The 12,917-nt window shown below is 35.6% G+C and overlaps 1 protein-coding gene across 3 annotated transcripts in view; it reads left to right on the top strand.

Moving 5' to 3' along the window:
• Positions 1-12,917, top strand: part of Dcc (DCC netrin 1 receptor) — a 1,055,962-nt gene that overhangs the window by 1,005,959 nt on the left and 37,086 nt on the right. Inside the window, exons 26-27 of one of the 3 annotated variants that reach the window (XM_048806205.1) lie at positions 5,661-5,816; positions 12,402-12,611. In XM_048806205.1, coding sequence (XP_048662162.1) covers positions 5,661-5,816; positions 12,402-12,611 — 366 coding nt within the window. Of the gene's footprint in view, positions 1-5,660; positions 5,823-12,398; positions 12,612-12,917 lie in introns of all 3 variants that reach the window. The other 2 variants (XM_048806204.1, XM_015482370.2) reach the window with 2 other exon arrangements.

Genomic DNA, 12,917 nt, shown 5'->3' with positions numbered 1-12,917 from the left:
GATCCTCATTCATGACTGAATCATAAAGTTAGTTCTCAGAATCCCAGAGGCTGGGAAGCCTAAGGCAGGAGGATCGTGAGTTCAAGGCCAGCCTCAGAAACTTAGCAAGGCTCTCAGTAATTCAGTGAGACCCTGTCTCTAAATAAAATAAAAAATAGGGCTGGATATGTGGTTTAGTTGAGTACCCCTGAGTTCAATCCCCCGCCCCATACAAAACTAAATAAATAAATAAATAAAATTGGTGCTTGGGTCCTCTCCATTTTATAGATTAGGAAACTGAGAAATAGCTTGAGTAATTTACTCAAGTCAATGTATAGTTATCTATTATTACATAACAAATCACCCCTGTAAGGTAGCAATATAAAACAACTTTCATTTACTTCCCTAACAGCTTGGTCAGGAACCCAGGTATAATTCAGGAACCCAGGTGGTTCTGAGTCAGAGATTCCTTGCTGGCTCTTGGTCATGGGCCTCAGTTCTTTACCACTTGGGCCTCCTCCTGATTCTCCCAGTATTTCCTGAAGATGTGACATCAGCCTTCTTCCAGAATGTGATCTGAAAGGTGGGTAGTAAGAGAGAGCAAGTCATCTTTTCTAACCCAATTGTGGAAGTGATCACCATCCCTCCTGCAATATTCTATGAGCGACCAGGTCACACTGTAAAATGTGCAGAGGAATCCCACAGGAAAGCAGATGTCCTTGGGACCTGCCTTGATACTGCCAGTGACACTTACTCAGGAGCAGGTGGCAGAATAAAGTAACATACCCAGGCAGTTTGACTTGAGCACTTAGGTTTTTTCTCACCACGTGAAAGATAACTACAGAGGGTGTATTTATTAATCTTAGTACTTTCCCAAAAGAGGCCCTACATCAAGTTTGTGGATACTGTTGAGTATTATTCTGTGAGACTTGCTAGTCAAAGAACACCTGAAAATATGGAAGGGATGTGAATATATTTCAAGGGCAATCAATACTAAATTTCCAAATGTCTCAACTTATATATAGGTGGTTGCAGAAAAGATAGGGTAAAGAGAAGCCGACAGAGAAATCATTTCACTTCAACTCTTCTCTTCAACATAATTATCTTTATCATTATATTTGTTCCCCTTCCTCCTCCACAAACCTCTCAATTCTGTCAAGTACCACACTGAGAAACATCTAGGAAAAATTTTAGTTCTTAAAATTTGTAACATTAAAAATGTCTTCACTTTAGATTTCCTGTAGGTCACATGTAGTACTAACATTTTAAAGATTGTTGTAAAAGTTCTCAAATACCACAGTGCCCGGCTCAGGGAGCTAAATAAATTGGTGAGGGAATTTCTACTTGAAAAATCTTTTTGCATCAGTGTCAGATATAAATTCAATTGTCAGCAAGCTGTGTCAGAAGAGATTTCTTGTCATGTCTGGCCACAGAGCAGAGATTTATTGAAAATGCTTGATGATATCGCTCTCCAAGCTATTTTACATAAACATAACAGCCCAGTGAATGCTTTCAATGGTGATGTTTGTGTTTGTGTGTGTGTGTGTGCGTGCCTGCGCGCATGTGCGAGTGTGTGTGTGTGTGTGTGTGTGTGTATTTCTGGTTCTCTAAACTGATATCTCAGGGGAAAATAACAAAAGTTACTTTAATTAATAGTACTGTATTCAACTTTTTTTACGATGATTATTTTTTTCAACAACTATTATTCTATAGAAATGTGGACTCTAACACTCCTGCAGAAATGAATTATAATTCAGAATACCTCAAAAGCAAGGGCTATTCCACTCCATGTCAGGAAATAAAATAATGAGAGTTTTTGAGATACACAAACACAATAGATTATTCTTTTTCAAAGAACTTCTATTATTTGCAAACCCTTTTATGTCCAGGTCAGCAGCCAAAATGTGAAACTATTGAAAAGTGAAATTTCTTTCTTCAGTAATGAAAGAGTTGGAACTGGAGTATAAGTTTAGTCTCTTGGGTTCTCTCCATTCTCTAACTTGCAGATTCTGTGGCTTGCCAAATCCTTTTTATGTTTTTCCATCCAAATTTATTTGGCTTCATACTAGAAGATACTGATAAAAACCTTTTTCTAAACCTAGTATAACACATTGGTTCAAAATATTATTGTTTTATTATAGCAATATAATAATATTGATAATGAAATGAAACTTTGTAAATAGTCTGAAATATTGGCTTTTAATATTATTACTTATACTATAATAATACAATGATATTAAGAAAGAAATATGCATAACCTGTCGGTCAGGCACCATCTCTATCTAAGGGTGATGATCATTGCCACATGTATTTTATGAGTAGAAACCGTCAATAAGGTTATCCCTCACAACTTGACCATCAACCCTCATGGCTATTCATGATCTTGTTTGATCAGTAAGATGAGTGAAATGATGAAATTAAATGCCTCAGAGTTTGGAAATTTGGGTTTTATAAACATAGATTTTTATACTCTTATTTTATTTATAAATGTGTTCAAGTCTATTATTATTATTATTATAACTATAATGACTATATACCTTGGAACACTAACTAATATATCAAACCACTTAAAAACTCCAGTGGGTTAAAAAGTCAGATTTCCAGATGTGACTCCTGTTAGCTGATAATCCCTTCTGTTAGCTCACTTGAAAAATGAAGTATTTCTAGCAGTGTATCATGAGACATGAACTCAACCAAATTAAAACCTCTTTATTGAAGGAACTAAAAATCCTTTGGGCTGGTATATGACTTTAGTCTCTTGATTCCTTTTAAAGTTTCCTTGCCATTTAAAAATTTCCCTTTTCTGGAGCCATGCATGTGTATGTGTGTTCATAATTTACTCTTTATACAATGTCTTTATTGAGGCATTGTGTTCTGTGTCATTTATTTTCAAGTTTCCACTTAAGCCTGTCCTAAACTAATTTAGAAAACCTAAACCCTCACAATTTAACATTTAATATATTTTGCTTTAAGTTCTTTCTGAGAGGTGAAATTTTTCTGATATACCACTCTTTTAAAAAATTGAAAAAAACCCCAAAATATGATAGTAATTGGATATTCATTATCATGCCTTTAGCAATCACATGAGGAAGCTTTTCTTTAAAAGAGAAAGGTTCATATCACTCATTTTTCTCCTTGAACTATTATCCACACTTGACTCTCCTCATAAATTAATATACAAACATGATCCATTTTTATGATTGAGTACCTAATATCGATCATCTATCTTCTTTGCAGCATGAAATTTTTATGAACTGAAATTTTATGTTTTTATTTCCAGTGACCATGTCTTTTCTATTATTTTTTTATGGTTTGAGTTAACATTACAAGTAGTGTTTCTGTACTGTTGTATATAAAGTAAAATTTTATTGGACTTTCATCATTTAATGACATGAAAGGGTCTTTTTGTACATTAATTGTATATATTCATGTATAGATACAACTTATTGCATAAATTCTACTTCAATATTTTTATTGATCTAAAACTGAAGAACTTTGTTTGCATATATGTATGGGTAAATGTTCTAACAATGAGATTTTTTTACTGCAATGATTTTGACACCTAAATTGCATGACAAAAACCTTCTTTGAACTCTCACTCAGAATCATTGATATTAATCTTTCAACTCACATCTAGATGAGGACCTCCTTCAATTATGCTGAAAATATAAGTTATAGATTAAATCACTGAGAAATAATTTGGTATTCATTCAGGTTTGCACATTCTCATTTTCTAGGAGGTACAGCCACATAAAGCTGTGCCTAGACTTACCAAGTAATTATAACAAATAACTACAGGCTTCTATAATATATGGAGACAGTATTAGGAAAAAATGGAATATAAGTTGTAATGTACCTTTACTAAGGCAACATTTAGTAAAATGTTTCCATATTATTAAATGATTTATGTATTTTTAATCAATTTATGGAAAATACCCTTAATTTGATCTATGCTGTAAATTCACTTCTCATTTTCATGCCAGGCAATCAAAACTCTTTATCTGAAAAAAGCTAACTTTCGTTTTCCAATTCAAATAGGTATGTTCATATGCATTTCAAGAAATATTATACATACACTGGAAAATAAATTCTGGAATACCTTTTTTAAATTCTTTTTGTTTGTTTTGTTTTATTGTTCCACATCATTATTGGTGCACTCTAGTTGTACACAGTGGTGGGATTTGTTGTTCTGTATTCATACGTGCACAAAACATAACAATGTAATTCTGCCAGTATCGCTCCCCAGCCCTTCCCTCCATCGCCCTCCACCTCCCATACCTTGGTGCCTTTCATCTACTGATCTCCCTTTGATTTCCATGAGATCTTCCTCCACGTTTCTTTTCCTTTTTCCTCTCTAGCTTCCAAATATGAGAGAAAACATAGGTCTCTTCACCTTCCAAGTTCAATTTATTTCACTGAATGCAAAAGTCCCTAGTTCTATCCATATTCCTGCAAATGACATAAGCTATTTTTTAAAGCTAGTTTACTATAAGCAGCCCTTTCAGTTTAAAGTGTTGTATTCTTAATATAATTAATCTGCATGTTTAAGTTATAAAATGTAAAAAAAATCAATGTGTTGTTCCTCACTGATTTACAATAGCATAAGGTAATTTGTATCTATGATTATGAAGCTATTTTTAAAATCAGATATATGATTTATAGGAAAAAAGGTTTCCTTTAGCAAATTGGCTTGTGTGTACATTCCAAAGTCCAATGATTAGCATTAGAATATAGCTAAATAAAAATCGTATATTTAAGAAAGTAACTTTATTAATTTCCTAGGAACATACAACAAAAACCTGTTACTGCAGTAGCTTGCTTAACTTTAATGGAGATAATGTGATGATCGGTTTTTGTTTCTTTGTTTCTTTATTTTCTAATGACACACATGGAATACTACACATTTTATAAAATGAATTCAAATAAAAATTAACTATAGTTTGAATAAATATTTCATACCGATATAATTGAATAGCTACTGAATAATGGAACTGAAAAAAACTGAGTAAATCTAGAAGATATATAGATAAGTTTTTAATCTGTGGATTTCAACCAACATAACTAAAAGATGTTGATATTCCTGGAAAACATTTAGCTGCTTTTAAAATAATATTACTCCCCTGCACTGATTTGGCCATTTGAATAGTTTTCTATTTACAGATAAATCCCAGGTATGAATATTGAGAATATACCTTGCTTTCATCTTTCCAGACTGTCTCTAGGGGGCAGTATGTTTATTTATGGAATAATAGAAAGTTCTCAGCCCTTCCTCAGCTCTACATAGTACATTCAATCTGTGAACAACTTAACACTTCTAATTCCATGTTTTGTGCTTGAAGAAAGAAGAAGGCAAAATAATAATAATAATAATAATAATAATAATAATAATAATAATAAAAACTTTGAGATGGCTCTATAGTCTCTTGATTAATCATTTCTCTGAACATGGAAAGTTTAGAACTCCAGGATAATGCTCCAGAGTAAGATGCTTCAGAAGTGAGCTATCATCTCTAACATAAGAAGGGGTTTGTGGGGGAAGAGGTAAGTAATGAACCACCATGAAGTTACAGAGAGTGTTGCATATGGATTTGAGGATCTTAAAATTCAGCCATTTCCCTTTATGCTCACTAGGTGGATATGCAGATATTAAAAGAAATAAAATGAATATCTTTGTTTTGCAGCTGTCGTGAGTGCCATCCCTGTGCCAACCCTAGAAAGTGCCCAGTACCCAGGAATCCTCCCATCTCCCACGTGTGGATACCCCCACCCACAATTCACTCTCCGGCCTGTTCCGTTCCCAACGCTGTCGGTGGACCGAGGTTTTGGAGCGGGAAGAAGTCAGTGTAATGCATTTTCCTTTCTTTATAATAAAAAAAATGAATACTAGCAAGATAACTTGTGAAACGTGGAACATTCTGACCTTCCTGTGCCTTGGAAAGATAGATTTTCCTATGATCTTATTGCTAGAATTTTCCTTTCCAACAGGCTGTCCTTTGGGTCAGAACAACACATTGGGTCACGTGCTTTTAGGAGTTCTTCTACAGCCCACTATACTGATGTTCTGGGGCACGAGGGCCAACAAAGGCCAAGTATTTTCATAACACAATGATGTAGTGGGTCCTTTAAATTAGTATGTACTATTAAGTAAGTGGTTCATAATCAAGTCATCTCTTACAATGTATTCTGATTTAGTATCTGTTGGTCAAATTGAAATATGTCTCAGTTGACTCCCAATGAATCAATACTTGTTGAATGCTTTGGCATTCTTTACTCATTTAAGCAATACATTCTCAGCTTTTAATATTGGAGACGAAAGAGTTTTGGAGTAGTATTTCATATTCCTGAAGGAGGGCAGAGGCAGGAATAGAGGAAGATTTTTTAGCTGTTATATACACCCTAGTGATTTCTTCTGTGCCATTTGACATTTTTTACCCCATGAGCACAGCATTTTAAAATCGATTTTATGACTTTCATCTCTTAGTTAAGAACAGGTGACTCAGCAGCTTATGTGGGAGAGGATGTTTTGTAATAGATATGATAGTAACAGCAATAAAATGTATTTGTGAGGTAAGCTATATTTTTTCCAGCCCAATAGGGGCAGCTATAAGAAATCATAAATCGTCTAGATGTAGCAAGGTTAGAATTAAAAGGCATCAAAAATCTGCCAAGGGAGAATGAGATTCATTTTCTCTTTTCTCATTGCACATCATACCTGCAGAATAGAGTTGTGTGTAAAAGCTCGAGGGAAAAGAGCCCCCCTATGCTATAGTGAGTAAAATTAAATGAGAAACATGTGGAAGTCTAACAGTACATAATTTCCAAATCCCAAAGACAACTAAATGTGTGTTTTTAGTAAAAAAAAAAAAAATCAGACCACATAAGTTCCTATGTCATGTATCAAGAGAATTTTTTAGTTTTAGTTAGTCTCCTCATGGGATCATTGTTCAGTATTTTCTTTGAATTTTCTTCCACATTCTGTGACTTTAAAGGCATATCAAAAGAAAAATGGGTAGGATGGCCTTTCTCTTGTCCCTTGGACATGACAACTACAAGCTAAAGTTCACTACTTTTTGCATTGGTAATTGTGTTAGTCGGATTTCCAATGCTGTGACCAAAATGCCTCTCATAAACAATTTAAAGGAGGAAAGATTCATATTGGCCCAGGGTTGCAGAGGTTCCAATCTGCTGGCTTCGTTGCTCTGGACCTGAGATGAGGCAGAACATCATGGAGAAAGGGTGTGCAGAGGGACGCTTCCCAGTTCATGGCAGCCAGGAAGCAGAGGGCGAAGTAGGTCCCTGGGAGCTTTCCAAGACATGCCCTCAGTGACCTGCTTCCCCCAACCATGCCCCCTGCCTACAGTTTCCACCACCTCCCAGGAGTTCATTCAGCTATCAGTGGATTAATCCACTCGTGGGGTCAGAGCCCTCTTCATCCAATCCCTTCCCAAAAGCCCCACCTCTGAACTTGGCTGCACTGGGGACTAACCCTTCAACGTATCAGTCTAGGGGACTCATGTACAAACCATAACGGTGATTAATTTTGTCCATGATATATTCCTCACTGCTCTTCCCTTTCCAAGATTTCCTCCTGGAAATTTTCCTACCGAGGTCTATAGCCCATCTACTTCTTCATTTTTTGTCTGAGTTGGTGCAACTTATAAAACTGTCTCATTAAATCATGGGGGAAATGATTCTGAAAGTTAAAGTTCAATGAAAAAGAAATGGGCTGGTAAAAACTTTTTGAGTTTTGTCCGTGGTTAAAAGATATTTATTTGCATGTATTTTTCTAGTCAGTGATTTGGGTAGTGGGAAGGCTACATATCCAGGGATTATCTGGGAAATCTTTCTATCTTCTGCTCAGTTTTCCTATGAACCTAAATCACCTCTAAAACTGAAGTATGCTAGAAGTTAATTAGTTAAAATATTTTGTCTCTGTTATAGACTTTTTCATTTTGATAATTGCTTTACAAGTAAGGATTGTTAAATAAAGATAATTGTTTAACTATTATAAAATAACATAAATATAAAACATAAACATATATAAGTTAGAAAAATAAAATAGTCTAAACAAAGTGCTTGATAATTTTTTGAACTTCATCTAAAATCACAGGACAATGGACATTACACTCCTGACCAAGATTTCCAAAGAATATATTCAGTCATTCATCAAGTATCTTTTGAACAAAATATGTGCAATGCCAGAGAAACAGGATTTAATATATGTCAAGTGATTGCTTAGAAAAGAAAAAAGAAAGAAAGAATAAGTACTTTCTTTTCTAGGAAAGGAAATATTTTCTAAATCAATGTCAGTAACTGTTAACTTCCAGCCACTCAGTATTGGTTTCTAAATGCATTGGAGAACACTAAGCATCTCTGTTCTCTTTGAAGCAGAAAACATTTCATGACTCTGGGTAGAAGCGTCTTATTAGTCACCTTGAGAAACAGAGAAAGGCACACGTAGAAAAAGAAAAAGATGGCTTTGCAAAGTGTAGAGACACTACTTCCTCCAAAGTTACCTGAAAGACCTTAGAGTTTGGTAAGAGATGAATCACTAAAGCCCTGATCCCAAAACTTGCTGCTTTCTGAAATCACAGATAAAGTTGATTTTCTCTCCAAATGTAAGGAAATATATAGCAAGTACAGGTGCATTACACACTTCTGCTGACCCATCCACAGAGATTCATACAGTTGTGATAGATAAATATTTTTTTCTCCCTTCTAAGAAACCTTCACTTCGAATCTAAGCCTGAATAAGGCAAATGAGCTGTCCCTAGGGAACAGGGAGCAGCACTGTTCTTTAAGAACCTATAAAATACATAATAGTCATGGGGTTCCATTTGTGCCCGTCATTACAGAACTGGTAACCCCATTTTTCTCATCTTTGAATCAAGTTGCAATACTAAAGTTTAAGTGACTTCCACTCTTCTCTCAAGTTCTCTTAGAGGGCTCGCCAATTTTATCCATGCTATTTTTTTATGAGCTCTGCTTCTCTACCAAATTGCAAGTCAACTAATAAACAGAATTTGATCTAGAAAAAAATTAGGAATGCAATGGGGTTCATGGGTAATTCTCTAGGGTGTTCTAAAATCTACTCTATAAGTAACTGGGATCACTCAGGAATATTACGTGATCCTGTTCTGAGATTCAAGAGTGAATTGAGATCCTAGAGGTAGTCATAACTTAGAGTCTTTGCAGAGAGTTATTAGTATGCTGTGTTTCTATCAAATACTGCAAATTTTAGACAGAAGAAAAACCCTCATTTCCATTTTTGCAACATTTTTGCCAGTTATTCTGCAGCAATTATTTATGTGTTGACATTAATTATTATAAAGTGCCTTGAGATTTGACTCTGCTATGTAATTGTATGCTATTTGTACAGTGAATTCCTACTATTTCATCATTTGAAAATGAGTGCCTTGCCAGCACCTATTTCATTCTCACTCTATACTCTGAATTTGCAGGGAAGCTGTACTTTGTGGGCAAAAGAAGCTTTCCTTTGCTTTCAGAGCTGTAAGCACAGCTAAATGCCATGTCACAGAGCCAATTTGTCTCATGTCGGTGTCCTGGAGCTGATGCTTAAACTGGCCAAATGGTCACATTTGAAATGAAAGCATTTCTATGGCAGAGCAGTTGCTATTGTGTTTGTTTTAGGGTTTTTACTGCTTTAATTGTCAGCCAGTTTTGAAAAGCATTTCTTTTGCTCCACTTCAAATATAAGAATTATGAATAATCTTTGGAAACCCTTATCCATTGTATATTTTGAACAAAACAAAATAGTCTCTTCTAGATTGGCAATGTATTCAGTCCCCAGAATGTTCCCTCCCATTCTACCCAGGGCTTAGGCACTTTTCTTTTATAGATTTCACCTGTGAGTTGATACATCTACATTAAAGTCCACATCATGGTTATCCCAGTGGGGAAGCATCATGATCAGCAGAAAACCTGAGGATGCAGGTCTGCGCATGCAGAGAACTTTTGGTTTTAGAGACACTGATGAAGAGCAATACCGTGAAAGAGTAGGATTGCAAGTGCCCCAAATAATTTTAGTGATACTGTCAAAATGCATACGTTCACATGACATATTAAGTATTTTATTAAAGTAGAAGACTCAATGACAGAGGACTAAAAAAAGATGCATGTACATTTCTTTAAACTTACAATTAAATAACATTTTAATATGGATCTTTCATTTTGAAAGTGTAGAATAAATAGAAAAGGAAAATATGAAGGAAACAAGCAAGCAAGAAATATATTATTGTTTCTTTAATACAAAAGAATTTCTGAAATACAATGTGGCTTAATTGCAATTCCTCTTCAATACAAAGAATCACCTAAAGCAGATTTCTAAAGAAAATTGTGAAATTTCTTACCCTGGACAGATATTCTTAATTTGATCATAGGGACCCTTTAAGAAGAATCAGATAGCTGGGGACAAAAAGGGATCGGAGAATGACAGCCTCAAGAACCGTATATGTGAGGTTCACAATTCACGAAGGATAAGAGACCTTCAGTTAAGTAGAAGCCAAAGCATTTTAAGTTCCCCCAAATTTTCGCTGTGAGATTATAAACTTCTTGTAATAAATAATTTTTTCCATCCCAAGGATTATCTCCAGAGCCCTTCCTGAGACAGGCTATTTTTCCCTCCTAAGCAATTACTTCCATCTAACAGTTTATGACTATCCTTTGGGACCTGAAGCATGAATGAAGTGCAAATAAAGAGACCCACATCAAAGTGGACCTTCTTAAGAGGACAAGAATGAGTGCAGTCCTCAGCCACCATTCTCAGGCCAGTGACACAAAGATGCCCATGATGGGAATTAGCTCAATAATCAAGTCTTTATTTGGATAATTGGCCACTCATCATTCTCTCATTTAGAGGAAATGTGAGTCCATAGTAAAACCTATATAGAATTTGTCTCTAAACCTATGCTTTCAATTATCTCACTATATATCACTGATTGAAAGCCAACCCCAAACTGTTCCTCTCCTTTACCATCTTACAAGCAACTTATCTCCCTATAACACCTATCTAGAGTGTTCCTAACAGTTCACTTTCTTGATTTCCCCTGTTTGAAGAAATGTTTTATGAAGGCTCTGCCTATTTTTGGCCCTGGTTGCTATAGGGCTACATCCTGTCTTCTCAGCCCTACATCATTTCACCTCCATCTTTGAATAAGTTTAAGCCCGAAGGCCACTCCATGACCCAAAGGACCTCTGACCCCTTCCCAATATAGAAGAATGAGAATGAATGCCTCAGAAGACACTTTTCTGCATATCTTTAATAGCATGTCTTGATCTTTTGTATCTTTCATCTCTACTCCCTTTGGCTTTATCTGATTTTCTTTCTATCTCCTTTGCCCTTCACTAACCTTCTTGAGCCTCCTGGAGAGACTCAAAATTATCTCTCTGAAATTCATTATCTTGAAATAGTTCCTGTTTAAAAATTACTTTTTGAAAAGTGAAATATTCTATCAATGGCTTTTTTTTTCAATTTACCCAACAAAACTTTATTAAGATATAAATCATCTGAAATACTTGTAGGTGGTTAACACTTAAAGCTGTTAGGCAGTTCCTTTTTATTTGTGGATTAACCTGGATCTGGTGATTTTGAATATAAATGAATAAAGTTGAGTCACATTGTCCTTCAAAAGAGAAATTGCCTTGGAAATATTTTAGTCTTATTCAACTATGTTCCCTGAAGCAAAGGTGTATTTTCATACACAAAGCTGTCCAAATGCCCATAGGCTTTCACAGATGACTATGTGGAACCTCTTCAACTATAGTTATCTGCCTTGATATTACAAGGTTTGCTGCCAAAAAGGGAAAATCATAATTCTGCATTCAGTCAACTTGTTCCGGCAGAGTTGTCTCTCATAGAACTTTTAGCTAGATGTGTCTCTATTTTGTTATGGAAGATAATGATAGTGGTTATTATTTGAATCATTTTATTAGCAATGCCTCTGAGCACCCTGTAACTCTGATTTGTTTGACAGTTGACATGGCATGTTTAAATCACAGAAAAATTGGCATATTGGCTGGTAGATAATAATGCAGCTGTAACCGGGTTTGGTACATTGCATTTCACTGACATTGCTACTTATGAAAGGAGAAATAACTCTTTTTTCTCGCTTCATCACTTATGATTACAGGGCCCAGACAGTTCAGGCAATATAGTCAGTGCTGAATATATTTTACTACTCTTCCTGAAAGATAGATCCCTGTCCTGTTGGACCTATTGCTACTGTTTAAAGGGGAAGTGCTAAAAATATGCTATAAATATATGAAGGTAGAAGAATGAAAACGATCATAATTTCAAGAAGCGGGGGGCCAGACCCTGCATTTATTGTTGAACTGACTTAGGATTCTTATGGATAACAAACTGTCTGGAATCATGACTGGATTTCTTGTCTCCATTGCAGCAGTGAGTGAAGGACCGGCCACACAACAAGCACCCATGCTGCCCCCAGCTCAGCCTGAGCATCCCAGCAGTGAGGAAGCACCAAGCAGAACCATCCCCACAGCCTGTGTTCGACCAACCCATCCACTCCGCAGCTTTGCTAACCCTTTGCTACCTCCACCAATGAGTACAATAGAACCGAAAGTCCCTTACACACCACTTTTGTCTCAGCCAGGTAAAGTACCTGTCTGCTCACATTAAAATTATTATCACTGATGCCTCCCCTTAAGTGCATGAGGGAGCTGGAGAAGGTCTGGTTATGATATTTATTTTCAGTATTGATTACGTGCCCAGCGTGCTCAGAAAGGTTATTTTTTTTTTAATTTTTTATTGTTGGCTGTTCAAAACATTACATAATTCTTGATATATCATATTTCACACTTTGATTCAAGTGGGTTATGAGCTCCCATTTTTACCCCAAATACAGATTGCAGAATCACATCAGTTACACATCCATTGATTTACATATTGCCATACTAGT

The sequence above is a fragment of the Marmota marmota genome, unplaced genomic scaffold (assembly GCF_001458135.2).
Source record: "Marmota marmota marmota unplaced genomic scaffold, marMar, whole genome shotgun sequence".
Classification (NCBI taxonomy): Eukaryota; Metazoa; Chordata; class Mammalia; order Rodentia; family Sciuridae; genus Marmota; species Marmota marmota.
The sequence above is the reverse complement of the archived record's forward strand: the minus strand, read 5'-3'. Positions and strand labels throughout refer to the sequence as shown.